The sequence below is a fragment of the Drosophila virilis genome, chromosome 5 (assembly GCF_030788295.1).
Source record: "Drosophila virilis strain 15010-1051.87 chromosome 5, Dvir_AGI_RSII-ME, whole genome shotgun sequence".
NCBI lineage: Eukaryota > Metazoa > Arthropoda > Insecta > Diptera > Drosophilidae > Drosophila > Drosophila virilis.
The window spans coordinates 10,191,426-10,214,724 of record NC_091547.1 but is presented as its reverse complement, the minus strand read 5'-3'; the positions used below and the strand labels follow the sequence as shown (position 1 = coordinate 10,214,724).

Genomic DNA, 23,299 nt, shown 5'->3' with positions numbered 1-23,299 from the left:
GCGGTCCATCAGTCTGTTTGGTATTTTTTTTCGTATTTTTGTTTTGTTTTGTTTTTTTTTTTTTTAATATATATATTTATTTTTAAATTTTTGTTTGCTTAAAACAATAAACTTGTAACTTGATATTACGCTTAGGCTCATCGCATATAATTTTTCCATTCCTTACTTTCCTTTTACATAATTATTTATTACAATTTTTATTTTGTTTTTTTTTTTTTCGTTTCGCTTTATATGTATTGTATTGTATATCAAAAGTTGTTGTTTTTTTTTTGTGTTAGCTAAACTATTAAAGTCTGTTAATGCTTATGTTTTGTTTTTAATTAAATCTACTAAACCTTGGAACCGGAATTTGGGATTTGCTACCATGCTAAAAATATGATTTATGATTAAACGAAAAGTTTATTTCAAAAGCTGTTTTCTTTTACTTTTAAACAGAATATTTCTCTTTTTCATAATTCTGTTGTTGTTGTTGTTGTTGTTGTATGTGCTGTAAGTTTTCGTGTTTGTTTAAAGTTTAACGTAAATATAATTGTAAATATTTGTAATTGCATTAATCATAATTATATAAGAACACATTTTTCCGAGATATTCGATTTTTGTTTTTGTTTTCTTTTTGTTTACAAAAATGTTGCATTATGTATACGTAGAATCATATAAAAAATGATAATATTTAAGACACATATATATATATTTAGATATATATATGTTTTGTATATATAATACACATGTTTAGTTTACAACAAAAGGCAGAGACAACCTAGAGGGTTAGCGGTGTGTTTCCTCTTCGGGGGAGGGGTCGGGGGCGGGTCGTAGGTCGCGCTGGGGTCTAGGTAAAATACAATAAAATCAAGCTGAGCTCAGTTTAAAATATAGATACGCAAATTTTGGTATAGAAACAAGAAAAACATTTTTCTAGTTTGATTTCTTTTTTTGTTTTCTTCTTTTCTCTTTTTTGTTTAAGTACTTGGCTAAGGGGCGTGGCTATTTAGCAGTGTTGTAAAACGTATCTAACTGAAAACTGTTGTGTTTCATTATTTTGTTTAGTTTTGTTTTTTTTTATGTATCCTTTTGCTTTTATCTTGAAAACTTCTGCTAAAATGCATTTTGACTTTAACTTTTTGTATATTTTGTCTATGAAGCGAAAGATTAACTGAGTTACCTTTTATTTGAATTTTTTCATATTTTATTTACTCTTTTTTTCTTTTTTACTCATTTATTTAGCCTGGTTTTAACTCTGTTTTTTTGCTCTTGCCTAGAAAAAAGTATATATAATATTTTTGAAATATTTTTTCTGTTTTTTTTTTTTTTGTTTTGTTTGTAGCTTGCTTTATGTAATTTTAAGTGAGTCCTCGGCCAGGATCACATCCTTGGTTGTATGCTAGCTTAAATGATGATAAAGTTGGTTTTTTTATTTTCTGTTGTTGCTTGTTGTTGTTGTTGCTGTTGTTGTTGTTGCTGTTGTTGCTGTTATTGTGTTTGTTGCTGTTGTTGCCGCTTCAGTCCTCCAGCTGCAGCTGATGCACAGGTGATGTTGCAGTTGCCGTTGCCGCTGCCGTTGCCGTTGCCAATATTTCGAGCGGACAGCCGGCAGCAACATCTGCGACAGAACCGGTTGACGTATCCGTAAAAAGCGGCTCTGGTTATGTCAGATCCTGTTGTGAATCTATTGAGAATAGCTCCTTGTATAGCGCTGGGAATACAACATTCGGATGCTGTTGCTTAAATTTGCTCAACGCTTCCATGTGCAAAATCGAAATATCGCTGCGAAAACAACAAGATTACATGATGAGGTGTCATCCATAGAGGGAAAGTCTGATTTTAGCTAACCGGAAATTGGGTATATTATTGAGGAGCGTGTCCAGCACGGTCACATCGCCCTTGAGCGGCGCATGATTCGTTTCCAGCTCCTGCCGTATTGCATTCATGCTCAGATTGAAAAGCCTCTGTATTTCCGTATTGCCGCGCACTCCATTGCGTTCTAAAATGAGTTCATTTCAGTTGATGGGAATCGAATTTATATATATATATGTGTATGGTACACTCACCTGGCCAGAGCAGCACTAGACTCTGATATAGCGCCAGTTCGGTTTCAGTCAGTTTTAGTTCGGCTATCGATTTAGCCGTTTGGAAAATGCGCGACACCAGACGCATCTCATCCGAGTCGGATGTGTAGAATGCCTCCTGCGGCAGCATCACATCGCCATACAGCACAGCGTTCTGTGAGAGATCTAGCAATCTGGACATGCGAACAATCGCCAGCTCGAATGAGCCCGTCTTCAGCAATAATATCTGCAAGAAACACCGCCCATTCAGTCATAATCGCATATCAATGAGATATTTGGTTCTAGAGCTCACCTGATCATCCTGACTGAGGCGCATGAAGCCCGGTATTAGCTTTGCAAATTCGATTATATTCTGTATCATTTGTGTCAGCTTCTCGGCGCAGTCCAGCCAGAGCTCCTCTTGGCCCAGATTTTTGTAATAGAGTATGCGTGATAGATCCTGCATCGAGAAGAGTGTATCAAATATTTAATATGAATGCTTAAATTTACATATAAGTAAAGGATATTAAAAACTAATGACCTGCCTGCTCCTCTAATGAAAATGTACAAAATATACTTATGCATCGATTATAATAATAACAGAAAATATACTTGTGTAGGTTTTGCTTGGGTTCCCTATTCACTTCTACTAGATACCAATCGCTGGCACAGCTAGAGGTCATTATAATTTTGGCATGAAATGTATATTGCATAGAAGGATAGATCTCCGAACCCATAACAATATATATACTAGAATATAGATCAGCATCAACAGCCGAGTTGTCCGTCTGTCTGTTTCTAAGCGAACTGTTCTCTCCAGACCAAACTTGGTATAGTTTAACTAAGCTGCTTGTAAAGGCGCAGCAAATGCTAACGTTTAGTTGCCCATTAACACACCTGAGGCTTTCGGAACATGTCATGCACAGATTCCAGTTTGGTATTTGTATTTGCATGCGCCTCCGACAGGGTTTTGATCAGCACATCGTTGATATCGCCATCCGCTGCAAAATAGAAAATAGATTAAACCGATTGCCAAGATGTTTATTGTAGGAGATCGTGAGATACCATGACTTATAAATTCGGGATCGATCATTGTACTGCGCGGCTCGTAGGTGGTGCTGTCCACATAATCGGCCGATATATCATATTGCATGGTCTGCTGGGGCGTCACCGAAGCCGAGTAGCCGTAGGGACTGCCGTAGCCGACCTCGTTGTTGGAGTAGCCGCCGCTGTAGCTGTGAAAGAAGGGCAGAAGACCCATAAATACAAGTAGTGTATTCAATATTTGACCAATGTCTGGGTAAGCATCAATACTGCACCTGTTGTAGTTGTTGTGCTGCAGCTGATCGCTGCTAGAGGGCGTTTGTGTGTCGTACACGGAACTATCCGGTGCCGCGTCGCTCTGGGCGCGCATCTGGGCGCGATGGAAGCGGACCTCGTCCTCGACCTTCTCGCGCTGTTTCTTGGACATTCTGCCGAATTTTACAGCTACAAAACAAGAGTAAAAGGAAATTACTTAAGAATCTATCTAAAAGATTGTTGTTTTTTTTTTTTCTGTTTTTTGTTTGTGCACTGCGGGCTTGTGGTTTGCCTGCATCATACCATCACGACTCATTCCCAATTTTAGGCACTTTTGCAGTCTACAGTATTGACAGCGATTCCGATTGACGCGGTCCACAACGCATTGCTTGTTGCGCGGACACTGATAGTTCACCACGGAGCTCTGCGATCGCCGGAAGAAGCCCTTGCAGCCCTCACAGGTGATAACGCCGTAATGCACGCCCGATGATTTGTCGCCACAGACTTTGCATGGAATTATTTCAATTTGAGCTGCAAGCAAAAAGAGTTTTTTTTTTTTTACTATCAATTAGATATTATCTTTTAAACTAAAATGAGGGAAAAAAAACTAGTTCGAATGCGGCCTGGAACTAGTTTGAAAATGAATCGATTGTTGATTTAGTGGGGTTTCCAATATTGATGGGCATTTTATTTAGATCTCTATTCCAAATTGATCTAAGAAATGCGGTTAGATAAATATATTGATTGGTTCCCAAATTATTCATGCCCTATGGAGTCGAGTCTTTCCTTTTGAAAGGTTTTCTAAATAAACGTCTGTTACATTTTATGTTAACACGATAATAACTCGGGAAATATATGCGCTATAATGCTTAAGTTTGGTATATAGCGTGTTTATGCACAATCATGATAATAACAGATGAAAATTTAGTCAACCTCATAGTTTTTTGAGCCTAATGCCAAACTGAATCGATCTAGGTCTCATATGAATACATTTAATTTGAGCCTAGTCTTGTTTATAATTTTATACGTGTTGTAATTAGTTGTTTAAGGCATTCCACAAAACCGAAACAATGGACAATTGCGACTATTTTGGCGGCGTAAGTTAACGCCTGGGTATTGCATTGATAGATCTCTAGAATAGTTCAACCCGTAGACCACAATTATCGCCGTCGAATTTGATGGCGGCGTTGTTATGGGCGCCGATTCGCGCACTAGCTGCAGGACATATGTCTCGAATCGATCGGCCGACAAGCTGACACGGATTACGGACCATATATACTGTTGTAGGAGCGGCTCCGCCTCCCAGACCCAGACCCTGGCCAACACGGTCGCCTACGCGATGAACTACTATGAGTGCAGCATGGGCGAGCCGGCGCTGGTGCGCGATGCGGCCGTCCATTTCCGGAACAAGATCTACGACTCCCGCCAGACGATGATGGCCAGCATCATTGTCGCCGGCTGGGACAGACGCCACGGCGGCCAGGTGTACAGTGTGCCCATCACTGGACTCATGGTGCACGAACCCTGCGCCGTTGCCGGCTCCGGCGCGGCCTACATCCAGGGCTTTGTCACCGCCCACTACAGACCCGGTATGCAGCAGGCGGATACCGTGGAGCTGGTCAAGAACGCCGTCCAGCTGGCCATACAGCACGACTGCAGCTCCGGCGGCATCGTGCGACTTGGCGTCATCAACGAGTACGGCATGGACGCGTGTGTCTGCTGCGACAAGGATCCCGCAATGGTCAAATATGCCAACACACTTCTGTGGAATCTTGAGTTCGGCATTTGGTGATACCTTTGAAATCTTAGCTTGTGTCGTTATTATAGACTCTTATATGATCAACCGCGGTTTCGCTTTACTAGGATTTTTGAAGGTTTCTTATGCTTGGAAATATTGCATATATTTTTTAGGGGAAGACAAACTCTTATAGGGGAAATTCAAGTTTTTTTCTCAACTCAATTCTGTGGAATCTTGAATTAGGCGTTTCGTGATACCTTTAAAATCTTAGCTTTAGCTTAATTATAGATTACAAATTTATTATAAATTTTTAGATTTGCAACTGGGATTTCTCTCAATTATTGGACATGGAATTTTGAAGGTTTATTCGGCTGCATGCTTTGGAATACTACATATATATTCCATATATATTTCGATTCTTATTGCAAGCTTAATTTTTATAGTTTAATTAGAGCTAACTCTCTAGTCAAATGACCTGTCCAAACCTTACAAATTGAAGAAGTTTGCAGCATAAACTTATATAAACCCTTTTCCTATGCGTTCCGAAATTGAAATAATTATTTAATTATTATTAAATTCGCATTATACCAAACTTCCCAATCTTAAGAACATTTTATTGCTTAAGTAAATTAAACTTTCTACATTCTAGTCTTTCAAATTTAAACTTTATTTTAATTAAAAGAAATTTACAATCATCAGCCCGAATATTCATATAATTCTCTCTAAAACCTGGTACAGTTGCCGCTTCGCAGTGCAATTTATATTAGAAATCCATTTAGATAAATCACATTCAACTCTAAATAAGTTGTTAGATAAGTTAAACGGGGTGCAAATTGCTTTGAACCATTTTACAGGCTATTCAATTGCACTTCGGAGTTGGGGCAATACTTTGTTCCGGCTGCTGCCAACTGCGGTCGGGGCTAATTCAGAGCCTATTAACTGTAGCCATATGGCCCGTTGGCCCATAGAGAGCCATGCAAATTGAAGTTCTCGTGGCAAGCGGAATTTGCCACAATGCGCCATTAGGAATATTAGTTGGGTTTAGTAGGTTGTCCATTGTCGTGGCTGAACAATGCCAACGCGCCGAAGAACTAAGTAGTTATTACGCAATAAGAATGCAGGCACTGAGAAAAATAAATGCTGAAATTGTTCTGAACAACAAAGCCTATTGAAAAGACAAAATTTAACTGAATGAATGAATGAGACAATGTTGCTTTAAACATATTCTAAGTTGTATGGGAAAAAAATTAACTTAAACATTTAAATTAATTAAATTTTCAAAACGACTAGAAATTAGTTATAGTGTATAAACATAAGCTCTCGTTTAAGTTTAACGCACATTATTATTATTGTAAACACACCCAAAAATTATAATTTTTTGACAAATTAATATTTGAATATTTTCCCGCTTCAATTAGAATATTAGTCGGTATTTTCGCTCTGTGTAGCCTGGCCTGGTAAAGCGTATTAAGAGTACCTGAAGCCACTTGTTTTGCCTAGACAATGGCACAAGTTGCTGCAGTTCAAGTAAATTGAGTGCATGTGTGTGTGTGTGTGTGTGTGTGTGCGACAGACAGCGACAGCTGTTGGGATTCCCTCGCAGCATGCAACAATCCTTTTCAACGCTGATGATGTAATTTCTTTAGCGGCAAACAAAGAGAGCAGCAGACGCATAAAAACCGTTGATCAACTGCAGCCAAAGACACGCACACACACACACACACACACACACGAACGTGCACAAAGAGAACTGGTTCTAGGCAGCGCTTTGATGCTGCAGACTGGGCCAAGCAGAGTTCATTATAAGCAGCACTCGCGCGGCCAACCCCCCCCACCCCCGCCCAACGCACTTGCCTTTATAAGCGAATCCGCACTGCCGCTGTCGCTGTCGCTGTCGCGGTCGCTGCTGCTGCTGCTGCTGCTGCCTGGCACAGCGTATTGTGTAATCTAGTGCTTTGCGTATTTACCCACGAGGATGAAAGATGCGCGCTGAACCGAAAGCAGACAATCACAGACGCAGCCAGCAGCGACGCAGCAGCAGACAGACGACGTCGTCGTCGTCGCTGTCGCAGTAGAAAAATGTGCCAAGCCGCTGACGTCGCTTTGTTGTTGCTGCTGCTGCTGCATTGGGAGAAATGTGTGACAGTTGATGAGCGTCAGAGCGAATGAGTAAGAGACGTCTGTATGAATGTGTGTGTGTGTGTGTGTGTGTGTGTGTGAAATGTTTTTCAAGTGTCAATGAACTTTTCCAACACGGCAGTAGCACACACCATAATACAAATCATACTCGCACACACACACACACACACAGACGCACAGGCATCCAACTGATTCTGGTGAGTGCGCGTTGCGAATGAAATAACAAAAACATATTGAAAAGAAAGTGCTGCTCTTTTGCGGCGCTCTCTTTGTTCTTAAGCATTATCGCTCACTCGCTCTCTTAAGCGGCGTGCATGGCGCGCTCTTAATGCCGCACTCTTTGCCTGCCATTGCAATTGCAGCTTAACGCAGAGCTCAGTGCAACAGACAGTTTTTGTTGTTGTTGTTTTTTTTTTTTTTTTTTTGGCTATTTTCAAATGTGTGTCGTCACCAGCGGGCGACGGCAGCGCGCAGGGGGTGGACGAGGCGTCGTTTGGCTGCTGTCAGCGACGTCGTTGAGTTTTTTTGTGTGTTTTGTTTGAGCATCGTTTAAAGCGCTTTAAAGTTGCAATTGTAATGTTCTCAGGCAAATGCGAAGCGCTGTGCGAAAAGCTTTGCGAGCTGTTAACCAAAATAAGTGAACACACACGCAAACAGACACATGACGAAACACACTGACAGACACATTCGTATGACAGTAAATCTTTATCTTTATCGGCTCTGCTGGAGCTGTAAATGTCTGTGCGTGTTTTTGAAGGCGGATAAGCAGAACATATGTACATACATGTCTATGTGTATGTGCATGCACACATACACATGCGTTGCATGTGTATGCTTGACAACTTTACCGTTATGCAGGCACATAAATATGCAAAAAAAAACGTTTTCTTCTTCTTATTGAGCTGCGTGTGCTTTTGTGCTTTATTGAAACTCGGCTCTAACTGGAAACAGTTAAAGCTTAAGAGCTTTTCAGAACTAATTAAAGAGAAATGCGAAATGCTCTTAGCATATGCATACAAACAAGCACGCACATATGTTTTAATATACACATACATACAAATGCATATGTTTGTGTGTGTTTATACGCACTTGCATATCAGGAAACAATGGGAAATGATGTTTCCAAATATTTGTTCAATTCAAAATTAAATAGGTAAAAGTACTCGCACTCACACCTCGTTATTATAGAATGTTATTTACCATGGCACAATGAAAGGCAAATACGACGTTGACATACTTTCAAAATGTGACAAATATTTGCCAAAAATTATTTGTCAGCACGAGATATACTTGTCTATGTACATATGCCCATATATAAAATGTATGTGTGCATGTATTTGCCTACCTTTCCGACAACTCCATGTATCAGAATATAAGCGTATACATAAAGGAAATGTTGCTTTTGTTGAAAGAAAAAGGCCGGGCAAAGGCAGAGGCCTAAAATTCTTGCTAAAACTCTTTGTTTAAGTTCAAATCTTACAAAGTATGCTCTAAAAGCAAAAAATATGTTTAACGTAGCACAGTCGATGTTTTTAAGCTTTCGTGTAACTGTACTTAGTACTATATATATATCTATATGCAGTTGAATCGGCACACTATAAGACATGACAAAAATGAAGTATTTCTGTGAGAAAAACCTTTTTTTACCAAAATTAACATTTGCTGGTTTTATTATGAGTCCGACAACTGACTTAAAGCTTCTGAACATTTTACTGCTATATGATTACATTCTCCCAGTAAATTTTTTTTTAAACATTTTATTTTTATCGAGAATCTTCCTATCATTTCTTCTTATATTAGACAAAATTCAATTTATTTGACTATTATTTTATTTTTTAGTATTTTAATAATTACTATATTATTATTCTTTTATATTTTTTTACTTTATTTATCTTATATCATGCATATATTATTTTATATTATTTATTAAATTTTTATAATTGTTTTATTAGCTTTTTTATTATATTCATATATTTTATTATCTTTTTATTGATTACATTTATTTTTATTTTTTCATTAATATTCTGCATTTGAGATCTGACAAAAGATCATAATTTCTGTTGCCCGCTCATTAAGTTATTCAAGCCCCCATAAAAATCCATTGATAATGCCAATTGCTCGTTTTTCACAATGAAATTAACGCATAAATTGATCAAGTGCGCTAGAGCGAGAGCGAGCGAGAGGCAGCGAGTGGGGGAAAGAGTGGGGCAGCACAATAGCCAAAATAACGCATACGCACCATATGCACGGGCAGCAAAGCAAGTAACAGTTAATTAACTGCTGCAGTTGCTATAAAAAAACAACAACAACAGCAACAACAACAAAATTGACGAAAAAAAAGCGCGCCGCAAGTGCAAACCGCAATTTGCCAACAAGTTTTCCACGGGCCGCATAAACGATAATTTAAACGCTGTGCAAAAATGCACAATAAAATAAAATTCTGAATGGGCCAAAAAAAAAAAAAAAAATGAGAAAAAAAAACGCACACACATGCACACACACGCACACACGCGCAAACAAGAAAACGCGAAAATATTTTTGCATATGCAATTTATTTTGCCTGCCAGCGGGATTTCTTCTTGCCCCGTCCCGCTCGCACACGCTGGCTTGCGCCCCGTCCCGCTCTAGCGCCTGGCAGCAGCAATAACCAGAAGTCAAAATTAATATGTTCTTCTTTATTGCAAATGCAGGCAGAAAAAAAAAAGTAAACCGAAAAAAAAAAACAAACGTACAACGAAAATTAATATGCAGCGACATGTGCGAAAAAAAAAGTGCGCCGCAAAAGAGATAAAAACAAAAAATAAATACAGAGTAGAGCTGCATGTGATTTGCAGTTTCGGCTGCTGCTGCTGCGATCAAATAAAATAATAATAATAATAATAATAACAACGGCAACGGCAATAGCAAAAACAGCAACAACAACTGCATAATAGCAGCAGCAGCTCGACAGGCAGAGCACAGCGAGAGCAACAGAGACGCAGCGTCAAAAGAAGTCGCAGTCGCAGCGCTGCTCGCTGATATAGCTGTTGTTGTTGCTGTTTCGCTGCTGCCTATTGCACAAGTTGTCACGAAGCAATACGTTCGGGTGGCGCGGCACGAGCGCAACATTCGCATTCGCAAAAGCAGCTTCGTAAGTGGGTCAGCGAGCTGTGGGGTCAATGCACCGCCTGCCAGCCAGTCAGCCAGCCAGTCAGCCTGAACTCGACTGCTGCGAGAGCGCGCATTGTGGGGAGAGTGAGCTCATAATAATAATAAAACAGCGCCAACTCACAACTTTACACACACACACACACACACATATATATATATAGACGCTGAGCGGCAGGCAGACAGACAGCTTTTATAGCTGCTCTTTGCTTAAACGCGCGCTCTTTGCTTATGCATGTGTGTGTGTGTGTGTGTGTGTGTGTGTTTGTGTGAAGCGCGCGCTCTTTTACTGCGCTGCGTTCTTTGCGCCCAAGTTAACGTGCACACGTTAAACAAAAAAAAAAAAAAGTTAAAAACTCGTTTGCCAGCAGCTTTCACAAGTGAAAAGGGTAGGTGGCGGGGAGTAGACAGGCAAGCAGGCAAGCCGGCTGGCGGAAAGAAATACATACATACATACATATAAAACAAAATGCCGTTAGAGAGCGGCATTAGCATGTTGTTGGCATGGCTACGTAATGTTGGCGCTTTCTTTTTGCTCACGCGCATTTGCATATGCACACGTGTGTGTGTGTGTGTGCGAGTGTGTGTGGTTGAGGAAGACGCCGTTAGAATTTGTAAAGAGCATCAAATTCATTCACGCTGCTCCGCTGCCTAGCTGCTTTGCTGCTCATTCTTAATACAGTAATAATAATCAGCAGCAGCAGCAGCAGCAGCAGCGGCAACATTATAATAATATAATTTTAATTTACGCTCAGTTATGCCAAAGTCACAGGCCTAACGGTGCTTACCAGTCAATGGCCTTTTCTTTTAGCCTTTTTTGCTCTCTGCTTTTCTCAGTTATTTTATTTTTTTTCTATTTTTTTGGTTTTGGCAGCGACGTCGCTGACCAACGCAGGAATTTTTTTTGTGTAATGTTTACATTTCGCACTGTTCTGCCCAACCCCCTCCGCCCTTCCGCCCACCAACTGCTGCCTGCTACGTGCTGTTGGCAGTTGCTTTTGTTGCCAACAAAGATCTGGCTCATACTTTCACACACACAAACACACACACACACACACACACACACACACACGAGCGCGCGCGCAGAGGGTGAGGAAGAGAGAAACATAAATGTTCTTTTGGCCAAAAGTTGATTGACCCACGAAATTCCCGCAACAGCCCGTCAGCATATGAAAACGGGCAACGCAATCGACAATTTCACAAATGATGTAATTTATAAGCCCCCATCTTAACTGATCTTTTTAGCTGATCTGCTCAGACGGGCTCGGTTAGTTGTTGCCCCCCCTCCCTTCCCCTATTGTAATGCACATTGTAACTGTTAAATTTCAACTGTTGTTGCTTTGTTTTGCACCTTTTGTTTTGATTGCAGATGAGTGTACCACATGACGTATGCTTCATATTGCTTGAACAGAAAATCACGTATACGCCGCACGTGACAATGAAAGCTGAGCAAACTGCTGCATGTAACCGCATGTGTGTGTGTGTGTGTGTGTCTGTGAAACATTTTCGGTCATATGATTCATTTGTCAGAAATTTCTCTGTAATTTTTTGCATATAAATCGAAATTTTAACTTTATTTTTTTCGTATTAAAGGGCATGTCGAGGACGTTTAATGAATATTCATTTCAAAATTGAAGAGTCATTGCAGAGAGGCTGCAGAAACTGTTAACTGCTTTTCAAAGTTGTTAATCTTCGATTTTAGAGGGATTTTCTGGCTTGCACCAGTATTTTCCATTGTAAGCTAACTGACCTGATATTATGTGTTGCATTTTTTTTAAATCTTGTTATAATAATTGTTAGATTGTTACGATCTAAGTCTAGGACATGCATCCATTTAAAAGTTAACAGCTATAATTTAGCTTTTTTTTTAGAAATATAATAATACCTATAAAAATATATTGTGAAATAATATTTTTATATAATATAAATGCTGCTCCATAGTTGGGACTACAAAATTAATTAATATAATTTGATTGTAAAATTCCTGGAAGTTTCCTATTTCATTTAGGACTCGGCCTGACAACTACAAGCCTTTTCTCATCTATCTAATGTCTTGAAACTATGGAGTGGCTCGTCTTTTTCTGTCGGGCAGTAAAGATAACCTGACATTCTTGTCTTATATACATCCATAGTAGATATTTTTTCGGATTTGTAGTCCTTTTAAGCTCCTTTCTTTAGGCAAAATTATCTGTCTGCCTTTCCTTGCCTTGACATTTATACTAGTTTGTTTTCCACATTCTTCTCACACTTATTTACATATAATTTATATAGTTTAAGTTCCAAACTTATTCAGCTTAGTTGTAAAGTTGTTCTGCTTGAGCTCACATAGAATCCAACTACTCCGTAGATACCATATTTGATTTCCCGAATACCTGCACGCATTTAGATATCGAATGCGCGTTCTATTTCTATTTCTAATAAAAACTATAAATAGAATAAACCAATATATTATAATCATCTTAAAGGCATTGTGCAAAATATATATTGCAAAAATTTCGAAATAGTTGTGAGTACTTTTGTTCAGTTATTTGGCGGCAAATGTAAATATGCTGCGCGAAGAGTCTTGAGCGCTTTTCCACACAAATGACATCACTTGAAACGCGTTAGAACTTTTGAAAAACCACAAGCCAAAAAAAAAAAAGAGAAGAAAACGCTGGAAAAACCCTTCGGCTATGTTAATGCAAAGCGAACGCAACAATGCCAAATGCTTGGCATAGTACAAAGTACAGGGGCCCATAGATAACATGTGTGTGTGTGTGTGTGTTATGGGTATGTGTATGCATATTCCCCTAAAAAAAAAAGTAGGCCTATGCATTATTTATGCACGGCTTCAAATGCAACAGCGTCGACATAAATGAAACTGAACTCGGCTCGAAAACAAAACAACAACAGAAAAATACCTTGACAACCTCAAAAGCCACACACAAAGCCACGTAAGTTGACTCTTTTTAGCGTTTCTTTGCGCAACTCGCAACAACAACAACAACAATAGCAACAACAACAACAACATTTGCACTTAAACAGCCAATTATTTATGTTAGTTTTTTTTCTTCTTCTAGAACACAATTTGGTCAAAAACACAAACGAGATTTTCATTATTTTTTTTTTTCTTTGACGTATTTTTTTTAATTTTTCAAGTTCCCAAAGTTTTAACTAACTGAGTAACTAACTAAAGTGACTTGTTGTTTGTTTCTTTGGCGCAAAATTCTTAAAGAAAATGCAATATGCGGCATGGCAAAGTGGCCAAACGAGTTTTTCCAGCCAGCGCCTAATTGATAGCGTTTTTTTTTCTTCTTCGTCTTTTTTTCATTTTTCTTCTTCTTCTCTTTTTTTTGTGAACTTAGGAACAACGCGGCGTATGCGCAATTTTGTTACAATGAATGCCACAGCAGCATCAATTGTTGTTGCTGTTGTTGCTGTTGTTGTTGTTGTTGCAAGAGTAACAAAAGCAGAAAAACAAAAATTCTGATCTCTCATCCGCCCCGTTGGCCGACGCCGGCGTCGCCGCTGACGTTGCATGCAAATTGTAATCACAAAACAAAAATCGAGTTGCAGAGCCCAAAAGCTGCACAAATACATGCACACATATATTCGCTTATGTATATATGTATGTGCATGTGTATGTGTATGTACTATGTACAACATGCATATATATGTATGTATGTGTGCAAGAGTCTAACAGCAACAACAACAACAACAACTATGTCTATAAAATACACCAACTAAAAGGCATTCATTTTGTTTTTCTACATTTTGCTGTTGTTGTTGTTGTTGCTGTTGTTGTTGTTGCTGTTGTTGTTGTTGTTGTTGTTGTCGTTGCCATCGCTTCCATCATGCAACTGTGCGCACTAATATCCGTCCTTGGCTCGTCTGTTCAACTTTGTCCCAGTTTTTCGCATTTGTTGGCGGCGCTCGTTCGCCTCTAACTTGTCGGCGAGTTGCATTTTTGTGTGTGCAGCGCACACAAACTACCAAATATACACACACACACACACACACACAGAAAGAGTCACACACACACACACACACAGACACACTCTACACTCGCAGCTCCAACAAATATATTCGTCTATTTCATTTGGCGCGACTCGCAATACCCAGTCGGACCCATGTTTGGCTCTCTGTTCTTCTACTTCATCTTCTTCTATTATAATTAATTAAACGCCTAATTAGGCTTTAAAAGGCAAACATAATTATATCAAACTTAATTTGTGGCGCATAGCATACAAATGCACTGCACTGGGAAGTACTTTTGGCATGCCTCATGCTTAACTAGAAGCGTTCGAATTATTTATTAAAAGCCGCATAACAATTAAATATTTGGAAACTGTTCTGCTAGCGTTCTATTGCCAGATGTGCATGAAAACTCTTATATTTTTCACATGCTTTTTCATGTGGCTTACTTTTAAAGCTAAGCTTTCATCTGGTTTCAATTTACAGCTCAATTAATTAAACTCCATGCAACGGATTTTTAATTTTCGCTGAAAGAACGCGTGCTGCATGCATTCTTTTGTAATGCCTTAATGTTAATGCTTGTTTTCGACAACCCACAACCAGCTGTCGAGTCGATTATCTAAATAACCTCATTTCAGGCAACTAAATTCTAGCTGAACAGCATTTCTCTAAAGTCTGGTCCCGCTGGGTGGCTGTGCGGGTCGTGGCTGCATTGTGGGGCATATGCAATCTTTTATTTGCCACCCATACACACAGCTCTAGGTATCTGTGTGTGTGTGTGTGTGTGTGTGTGTGACAAGCTCACGCACATTAAGTTCTATGCGAGAGTTGCATAGATAAGATACGCAGCAGCAGCTGCTGCTGTGGCTGCTGCTGTGGCTGTGGCTGTGTTGCACTATGTGCGGCCCCGTGGGGGCCACTGATGCATTGCATTTGTCTGGCCAGATAATTGCTAGAATAATAATATTGCATATGCATATATCAATTTTATAGCAACTTTTTGTCTGTTTCGCATTTTCGCATTTCCAAAGTTTGTTTAGAATACATGAATTATTTCGACAGGGCAATGTGTTAGGCACATGAATAAGTAGAAAAGAAGTAGAGTAGAGGATAATTAAATCAGCTTGCTCTTTTTTTTTGTTCCTTCTCCTTCGCCAGCTTTCTCGAACATTACATTTTTCGGCTCTACTCTGCAGCGTCGACTGTGTCTTTGTTAATTCTTTTCTCTGTCTCTTCTTCTTCTCTTTTGTTCCGTCTCTTATGTATATTCGTAAACGTTTCACTAGCTGCTTCTGAATACTTGAATAAGCTTTTTGCTTGTCTAATTCGAGCTAGTTTATTCTTTATTCTTTCTTTCCTCTCTTCTTTCTTCCTTACTCCATCTTTTATGTCTATTCGCAAACGTTTCACTGGCTGCTTGTGCTAATAGAGAATTCTTCAGTGCAGCTCATTCAAAAGTCTGTAATAGTCTCTCGCGTTGTAATGCTGTAATCGTTGAGCTGTCAGTTCTTCTCCGGGCTGAGCAATAGCATTGAAGTTGTGGCCTTATGACACACATTTGTGGTTAGCTTATCTCATGCCAAGCTAAATACTTCATATATAAACTTGCACTTTTTCTATATATACATGATATACGCATGAATGTTAGGCCTAAGAAAAATACAACTATAGAGAATTGCGCTAACTGATAAGTGCAATTGAGAATCCTCTGTCAAGCCTCTATCATTAAGCAAAGTCTGAACCACTCAAAGTTCGACAAGAGAGTCGCCAATTCAAGGAATATCCTTGATATTATCAATCAAGTATAGTTCTCCGATTGTATATTTGGGAGAATAGAACTGAAGACTCGTGCACAAATTTCTATCCATCCAATAAGTGAGTAATACAGATAAGCCATAGATAGGTATGGCTGTGCTTAGGCTTAAGCATACAGAGAAAACTATATACATACATATGTCTGCTGTTGCTTATCTTTACGACAAGTGCTACGAGGCATTAGACAAATATTTCAACGAGTTCAATGACCTTTTCACACTTAAAACTAACACTGTATACCTTAAGTTCTAACGAACAGGCTAGCCTGACTAAAAGTCTTCAGGTTTGCTTGAATAAATATTAACTGAATCTTTTTATTCAAACTGAAGATATTAATTATACGTATCTACTCCTTTTCCCTATATCTTTCATTATTATATTTAATGAGAATAATTAAGATAATTAATAACGATTATCAATCTTATTTGAGGAAAACTCGGAAAGCTTTAGCTCTATAAAACTTCTGTTGTTTTCTTCTTGTAAGTCGACAGTTTTTCCTTGTGGTTCAGCTAGGAATAATTCTATGCCTTGCTATGCTTTAAAGTTGATATCTTCATTATAATTGCCCGTCGGTAATGTCTGGCCGCAAAACTTAATGCAAATTTCCATAATTATCGTGAAAGTAAAAACAATAAAAACTAATGTGGTTTCTGCATTGTTTCTGGGACAAAAGCGAATGAACTCGACCGAAATAATAAAAAAATAAAAAACTCCCGCCCAATAACAAGAACAACAATACCGAAAAATCGGTCTATTTGTTTGCAAACAACTCGAACTTATATTTGCCTGGGCCGTAAATCCATTGGAATTTCCATACCAAAAATACAAAATACAAAAAAATAAAAAAAATAACGTTATATTTATGTTTTATGAGAGTGGAAAAGAGAGCGAGAATGTGTCCAGTTTTCCCAGTCGCACAGCCAACACATTACAAGCAGCTGTCAGAATAATGTAAATATTCACTTGTTCTCGTTCTTCCAACCCTCGCTACCCCCCACCCTTGCGAATATTTGAGGCATTTGCTTAACATGCGTATGGCGTGTAAATAAAAATCAAATTAGCCGATTAACGGGCCGACGAATGTTGGCCAAAAGGCAAACGACAATCGGCAAAGTCAAGTGGCTTCTGGAGCTTTTCTAAAACAATTAAAAGCGCAACAGCAAGAAGAAGAGAAGAAAAAAGAAACGGTAAATGGATATTCACGCAATAATTGACAAAAGCCAAAACACAAACAATGCGCCAAGTGCACTGCAACAAATTGCACATAAAGTGTTGACTAAAACTATTTAATTGCTAATCTTTTTAAATGTATTATACTGTATATAGATTAGTAGTTAAATATTTCTCAAAACATTTCATCACAATTCATTTTTCCTTTCACTAGAAGTTTATTGTATTTTTATGGCCAGTGTAGCTATTGTCGAAGGCGTGCAAACTAATAACAAAACTAACGCAACTCTCGCTCTCGCCATCTCTGTCACTCTCGCTCTTTGTCTTGAAGCAGCGAAGCTCTTTCACTCGCTGTCTATAAAATTTATGCGTAAATAATAATTTGAGCTGCCGTCGCTGCCGCTGCTGCCGTCGCTGCCGTCGCTGCTGCTGGAGGCGCAGGCGGAGGCGTCGCCAAGCCATAGAAAGCATCGCGCTGTATGAGTGTGCGTGTGTGTGAAAGCGAATTCGAGTGCTGCCAAGCCGCGCGCCCCACCCACCACTTTCGGCGGCCAGGCTGTCCACTAGCATGTTGTAATGTGCGTTGCGATGACGTCGACGCGTCAACGCTCCCGCATAACAACGAGAGACGCTCACACACACACACACACATGCATGCAGGCACGCACGCACGCACGCAACTCACGCACTCCCTCTCTCGCACTCTCTTTGTGCTTTCTTGTCTGCTCATTTATGTGTGCGTGAGTGTGTGTGCTTGGGCCTATGTGCGTGTGGGATCTTTTCGGGTGAATGACCGCCGAAAATTAAATTTTTTGTCGATTTTAGACTTTTACTATGTTGACGTTGATGATGATTGTGCCGTTGCTTGCCAGCCTTTTGACGAAGCTCGCGCTCACACAAAAACTCAACGAAGAGAGCGGCAGATACAGCTATAATGCGCTGCCTTATAGTTTAGAGCGTGGCGGCGTTCGCACTATCGCGCGTACATTTTATGAATGTGCGGGGAGGTGGGTGGCGGCTGGCGAGCAGGCAGCGACCTGCAAGCTCTGTACGCGTGTGCATGTGTGTCTGTGTGCATGTGTGTGTGTGTGTGCCTAGACTACACAATCAGCAAACGCAGCGCAGCCATTTCACTCAGCAGCAGCAGCAGCAGCAACAACAACAACGAAAACGTTGAACGACAACTTTTTTTTTTTTTTTCGTGCGCTCTTTTAATTTTTTTCCGCTGCAAGGGCCTGCCCGTGCGCATGCTGGGCAAGGGGCGCGAGCGGGCGGTACGGTACGATCGCCAGCCACTTTCAACAACGAGTCTTTCGCTTTTTTTCTGCTCTTTCCTTATTTTTTTTTTTTTTTGGTGTTGTTGTTAATTTTTTGGCCGCTTTCTGTTTACGCCGCATTTCTTTCACTTTGTACCGTACTATCTGTTTTCTGTTTCTGTTTCACATTTTATTGTCGTCGCACTCTTCTTTTTTTCTGTGTTGTTGTTGTTGTTGTTGCTTTTGTATTTTTATGAAGTACCGAGTGCCAAATGCCGAGCTGCGAGTTGCCTGTTGCCTTTTTGGTAAAACTCAAGACAACTCAAAGTGAAAATTTCAATAAAACAAAGTTGCCAACGTTTTCTTGCTGTTGTTGTTGTTGTCGCTGTTGTTGTTGTTGTTGTTGTTGCGTTTGCTGTCGCGGAAGTCATAAAGGCAAATTGCATGCATATTTCGTTGAGTTTTGCGGCCGCAGCTTGGGTCACAATCCCATCCGCTGCCCCCGCCCTAGCTGCCCGCCCCGCCCCGCCCACTCTCAACTCTTGTGCACACGCAACGTACGCAGCAGCTAAATACAGTTAAAGTGCCTGCTTTTCGTGGCTTTTAATTGCTCGACTTTACTTTTTTATTTGAGAAGTTGGAAGGTGGGGGGGTTGGGTTGGGTGTGGGGGAATTGAAAAACAAAGCAGAAGAAAAGCTGCACTTTCTTATGGAAATCTTTTGCATTAGCTCTTCAGATAATAAGGAATCTATTCAGGTATATTCTGTATATATATTATTCATTTAATAGATGAATATTTACGGAAATATAAAAATACTAATAAATTTTTTTTTATTAATTTATTTAAGACTTCAACTAATTTAGTTAAATTATTCTTAATAAACGATATATATGAAACATTTTTGAAGATAATCCTTGAGTAGATATAGAATATATAATCCAGAGAGGCTCTGTCTTGCCTGCATTTTATTTTAATATTTCAACTAATCTGCATCATCAATTTTCTTATCTTAAAGGTGTTATGTCATATGAAGCTGAGACTTGGAAAAAGTTGAATAATATATTCGGTAAGTTTAGGAATTTCTAAAATGTTCTCTAAATATGTTGCATGTACTTTCTGAGCTCTTTAAGACCCAATTGTATATTGTTGGTTTTATGGAACCTGTTTTCCGCATATAGTTGGACTACGCTTAAATAAGAACATCAAAAGTCTAATAATAGGGCTTGGGGTCAGAGCACGCAACATTTTCGCTTTGATTAACACGGACTTGGGGTCATGGGTTATCTGATGGGGGTGCGGGTGCGGGTGGTTGGGGTTGAAATGGTCATTTCTTGGCCATTTCCCCAGCTAAAGGTTTCTCACTCTCGCTAAAAACACGGCGTTTGCGGTCTGGCAATTAAGATTTATGACGGGCGTCCTGGCGTTGATATACCCCAACCCGCCCTACACCGCAGCCCCTCTTCAAACAAGCAAAAGAACTAAAATCGTACGCATTAACCAACAAAAACCGAAAAGCCTGACAAATGCTCATTATTCATTTTGGGCCGCTGACCCCGTCGTGAGGTCAAAGAACGCAAAACTCGGCTGATAAGAGACTGGAAGCGAGACGGGGCGGGGCGGGGTGGCAGTGCTGCGATTTGTGTGCAATAGTTGCAGCAATTGTTATTAATATATATGTTTAATAATATATGTATATATAGAGCATATACATATATAAATAAAATAATGAAGATATGGCAAATGCATTGAGCCAAAAATAAACTCAATTTGCCAACGCAATCGAAAGCATCGTGTAAAATACAATAAAAAAAAAATAAAGAAAAAACCGTCAAAATGAAAAGAAAAATTGCCAACAATTGGGTGTGTGTGTGTGTGTGCGTGTGTGTGTACTGCAATTCATATATTTATATAAATTTTTATGTGCAGCCAAAAAAATAAAAAATAAACAATATTTTCTTTCTTTTTGTTGGCATTACAATATCGCTTTTTATTGCTGGCGCGCGAATTTTAATTTGCAAGTGCCTTCGTGTGTGTGTGTGTATTTGCACCTATATACAGCTGTGTGTGTGTGTGTGTGTGTGTGCGTATCTGTGAGTCAGCTATGAGAAAAGGGTCTCTCTTTCGATTGGAGGCTTATTGAAGGTAAATAGTCAGCAAACTGATTGCCATGTCGAATTAGTTTAATTGTTAATGCAAACGAGTGAGCGAGAGAGAGAGAGAGGGAGAGAGAGAGAGAGAGAGAGTTTCGTAATGTGTTGCGTCTTTATTCATTTACGAATTTCATGGATTTCCCTACAATAATTCCGCTTGAGAAACTCAACTCTCAAGTGACTTTCACTGCCAACAGCGGACGCGGCAGCAGCTTAATTTATATCGCCGCTGACCAAACCAAACCAAACCAAAGTAAAACAAACCAAAAACGAACCGAACCAGCGACCAGCTAACCGACTGACTAACTAACACACAAAAACCGAAACGGCATATCGAAATTATATTATTCAAGTCTAGCGACTGCAATTGGTTTAAGTTCACTATTTGGCCTGCGAAATAATTCTCAACTGGTTTAAGCTGCTGAGAAGTCGCATACCAAATTGCCCAGCTCTAAGAGTTAGAGTTGTCGAGTTCATCTAATACCCTATAATTATTAAGTGATAATCTATGGCTGACTCATATAGTTTATTTTGCATTTCCATTTGAGTTGTGAAGTTGTGCATTAAGATTACAGGGCATGTTGGTTTCAATCATACAATTTCTACTACTCTTTACCGAAAGTTTTATTATCATTTGAAAAGTTAACAATGCTTGCTGATGCGTTAAGTTATTTAACAAATTACATGTACAGACTAAATATTTACCAAGACTCTTCTTCATTTGCCTTCTATGAATATCTTCAGCCTTTACTTGAATATATTTATAGCGTCTATATAGGATAGTTAAGATTTTTCAATATATTCGGAAACAAATTGAGCTTGCAGTAGCATAGAGAGACCTTAAGAAGTTCTAAGCATTTAAGGGGTATCTGCAGAAAGTTGAGTTTCCTGTAAAAAAAAAATGTTGTATTTGTCATTTGGGACCTAGCTGCTTAGCCCTCAGTTCCGTTGAGAATAAATAATTTCAAATAGTTAACAGTTCTTAAAAAAAAGGCCAGAACGTGCCTAACTGTATGAATATAGCCGATCATATAAGTATATCTGATTTATATGCAACTTGTTCAATCACAAAGCGAGCGAGTACTTAGCGAACGCTCAGGTGAGCCCCAAAATTGCAAGCTTACAAGCATGTAAGTGTGATATAGTAGACTAGCAAATACCCTGCACCTACTTCTACCAAAAGCTGAGGCAACTCGAGCTACATAATCATGACTTAGCAAAGATTTATACTAGAGCTTTATAATCTTTACAATTTGATGACTCTCTTAAAGGCCAAAAAATCCCGAAATTCGATATCGATTGTTATCGATTGCATGAAAGCGGAGACAATTATCGATTATCGGGAACGAATGAATATATATAAATGTTCAAAATCTCCCCAATATATTAATAAAATATTTTTGTAATCGACAAAAAAGCTTTCTGGTAAAAATTGGGGCTTCTTTTTTCGTGCTTTAAGTCTAAAAACTTGGATTTTTGGTAACTTGAGATGCCCATGCAAATTTTTTGAAATCTTTTTTAAAAATATATAAAAAAAACACATTCAAGATTTTTGAAGATTATTTTTTAAATCTCTTAAAAAAAATATATATGTATATTTCTAAGACAATTTTTAAATGGTTTTAAAATATTTATGAAAAATGTTCAAAATTATTTTAAAAAGATGTTGATTCTTTTACTTTTTATATTTGGTTTTTTTCGCGACTTGAGCCCACATATGTGCCACTACTAAATATTGAGTTCACATATTTCAACAAAACCTGGCCAAATCCCCGGCAATATTCAATGAGAGAATCGTTTTGTAAAACCTGCTTAAAATTGCATATAGAGGCTAGATATTGTAGGGTATGTGGCGCGTGGTTACCTTTGATTGAACCGCTTGAATTGTTTTGTCCCGCCGGCGATTGGACGTTGCTTTGACCGAGGTTGTTGGCGTGTGCTTCCAGTTTCGAAGTGACGCTGCTCCACATGTCAAACATACGTTGCGTATACATAATTAAAAAACGTCTGAGCGCCTGCCACCAAAACTCGGTTTATTGTTTATTCTTCAATGTTTAATGTTTAATGTTGATTGTTTGTCGTTGAATGTTATTTTAAATGCAGCACGAGCAACACGCACACACACGCCCAACTACTGCATAGCCAGTTGTGTGTGCGTGTGTGTGTGTGTGTGTATTAGCCAAATACAATTGTTGCAGCAACTTTTTAGAATATTCTTAATATTGTTTTGTTGTAAAGTAAACGCTTTTCTTTGTTTGTGGCTACAAATTTTCTTTAATATTTTTGTTGTATTGCACTTTAAGAATTTTTAAATATTTTTGTTGTTTTTAGTTTATGTTTTATATGTGAAATTACTAATATCACAGTGGGGGCGGGGGCAGGGGGCGTGTTTTATTTAGCGCTGCTTTTGCTCTGCTGTTTGCCAATCTTTAAAGTTTATCTATATATATATATATATATATATGTGTGTGTGTGTGTATATATATGTATATATCTATATTAGCTATATATGTGTATATATATATGTATATATATATATATCGGTTTGTGTGTATATATAATGTTCTAACGTTGTCTTCAGGCCTGT

At 38.9% G+C, this 23,299-nt stretch overlaps 3 protein-coding genes across 6 annotated transcripts in view; 2 read left to right on the top strand and 1 right to left on the bottom strand.

Annotated features, from left to right (window-relative positions):
• Hdc (histidine decarboxylase) overlaps positions 1-23,299 on the top strand; it is a 93,625-nt gene that overhangs the window by 35,194 nt on the left and 35,132 nt on the right. For all 4 annotated transcript variants that reach the window (XM_070209759.1, XM_032436656.2, XM_015174539.3 and 1 more), the window contains exon 3: positions 19,578-19,628. The gene's annotated coding sequence lies outside the window, so the exon portion shown is untranslated. The remainder of the gene's footprint in view (positions 1-19,577; positions 19,629-23,299) is intronic.
• On the bottom strand, positions 135-23,162 carry Hr3 (Hormone receptor 3). The gene is made up of 9 exons (XM_002050479.4): positions 22,577-23,162; positions 3,645-3,872; positions 3,362-3,530; positions 3,108-3,277; positions 2,940-3,043; positions 2,356-2,502; positions 2,046-2,289; positions 1,828-1,978; positions 135-1,761 (listed from the first exon to the last, which is right to left on the bottom strand). The coding sequence occupies exons 1-9, from the start codon at positions 22,704-22,706 to the stop codon at positions 1,641-1,643; spliced, it is 1,464 nt and encodes a 487-aa protein (XP_002050515.1). The 5' UTR covers positions 22,707-23,162; the 3' UTR covers positions 135-1,640.
• On the top strand, positions 4,287-5,184 carry LOC6627060 (proteasome subunit beta type-6). The gene is made up of 2 exons (XM_002050480.4): positions 4,287-4,438; positions 4,495-5,184. Exons 1-2 carry the CDS (start codon positions 4,412-4,414, stop codon positions 5,131-5,133), a joined length of 666 nt encoding a protein of 221 aa, XP_002050516.1. The 5' UTR covers positions 4,287-4,411; the 3' UTR covers positions 5,134-5,184.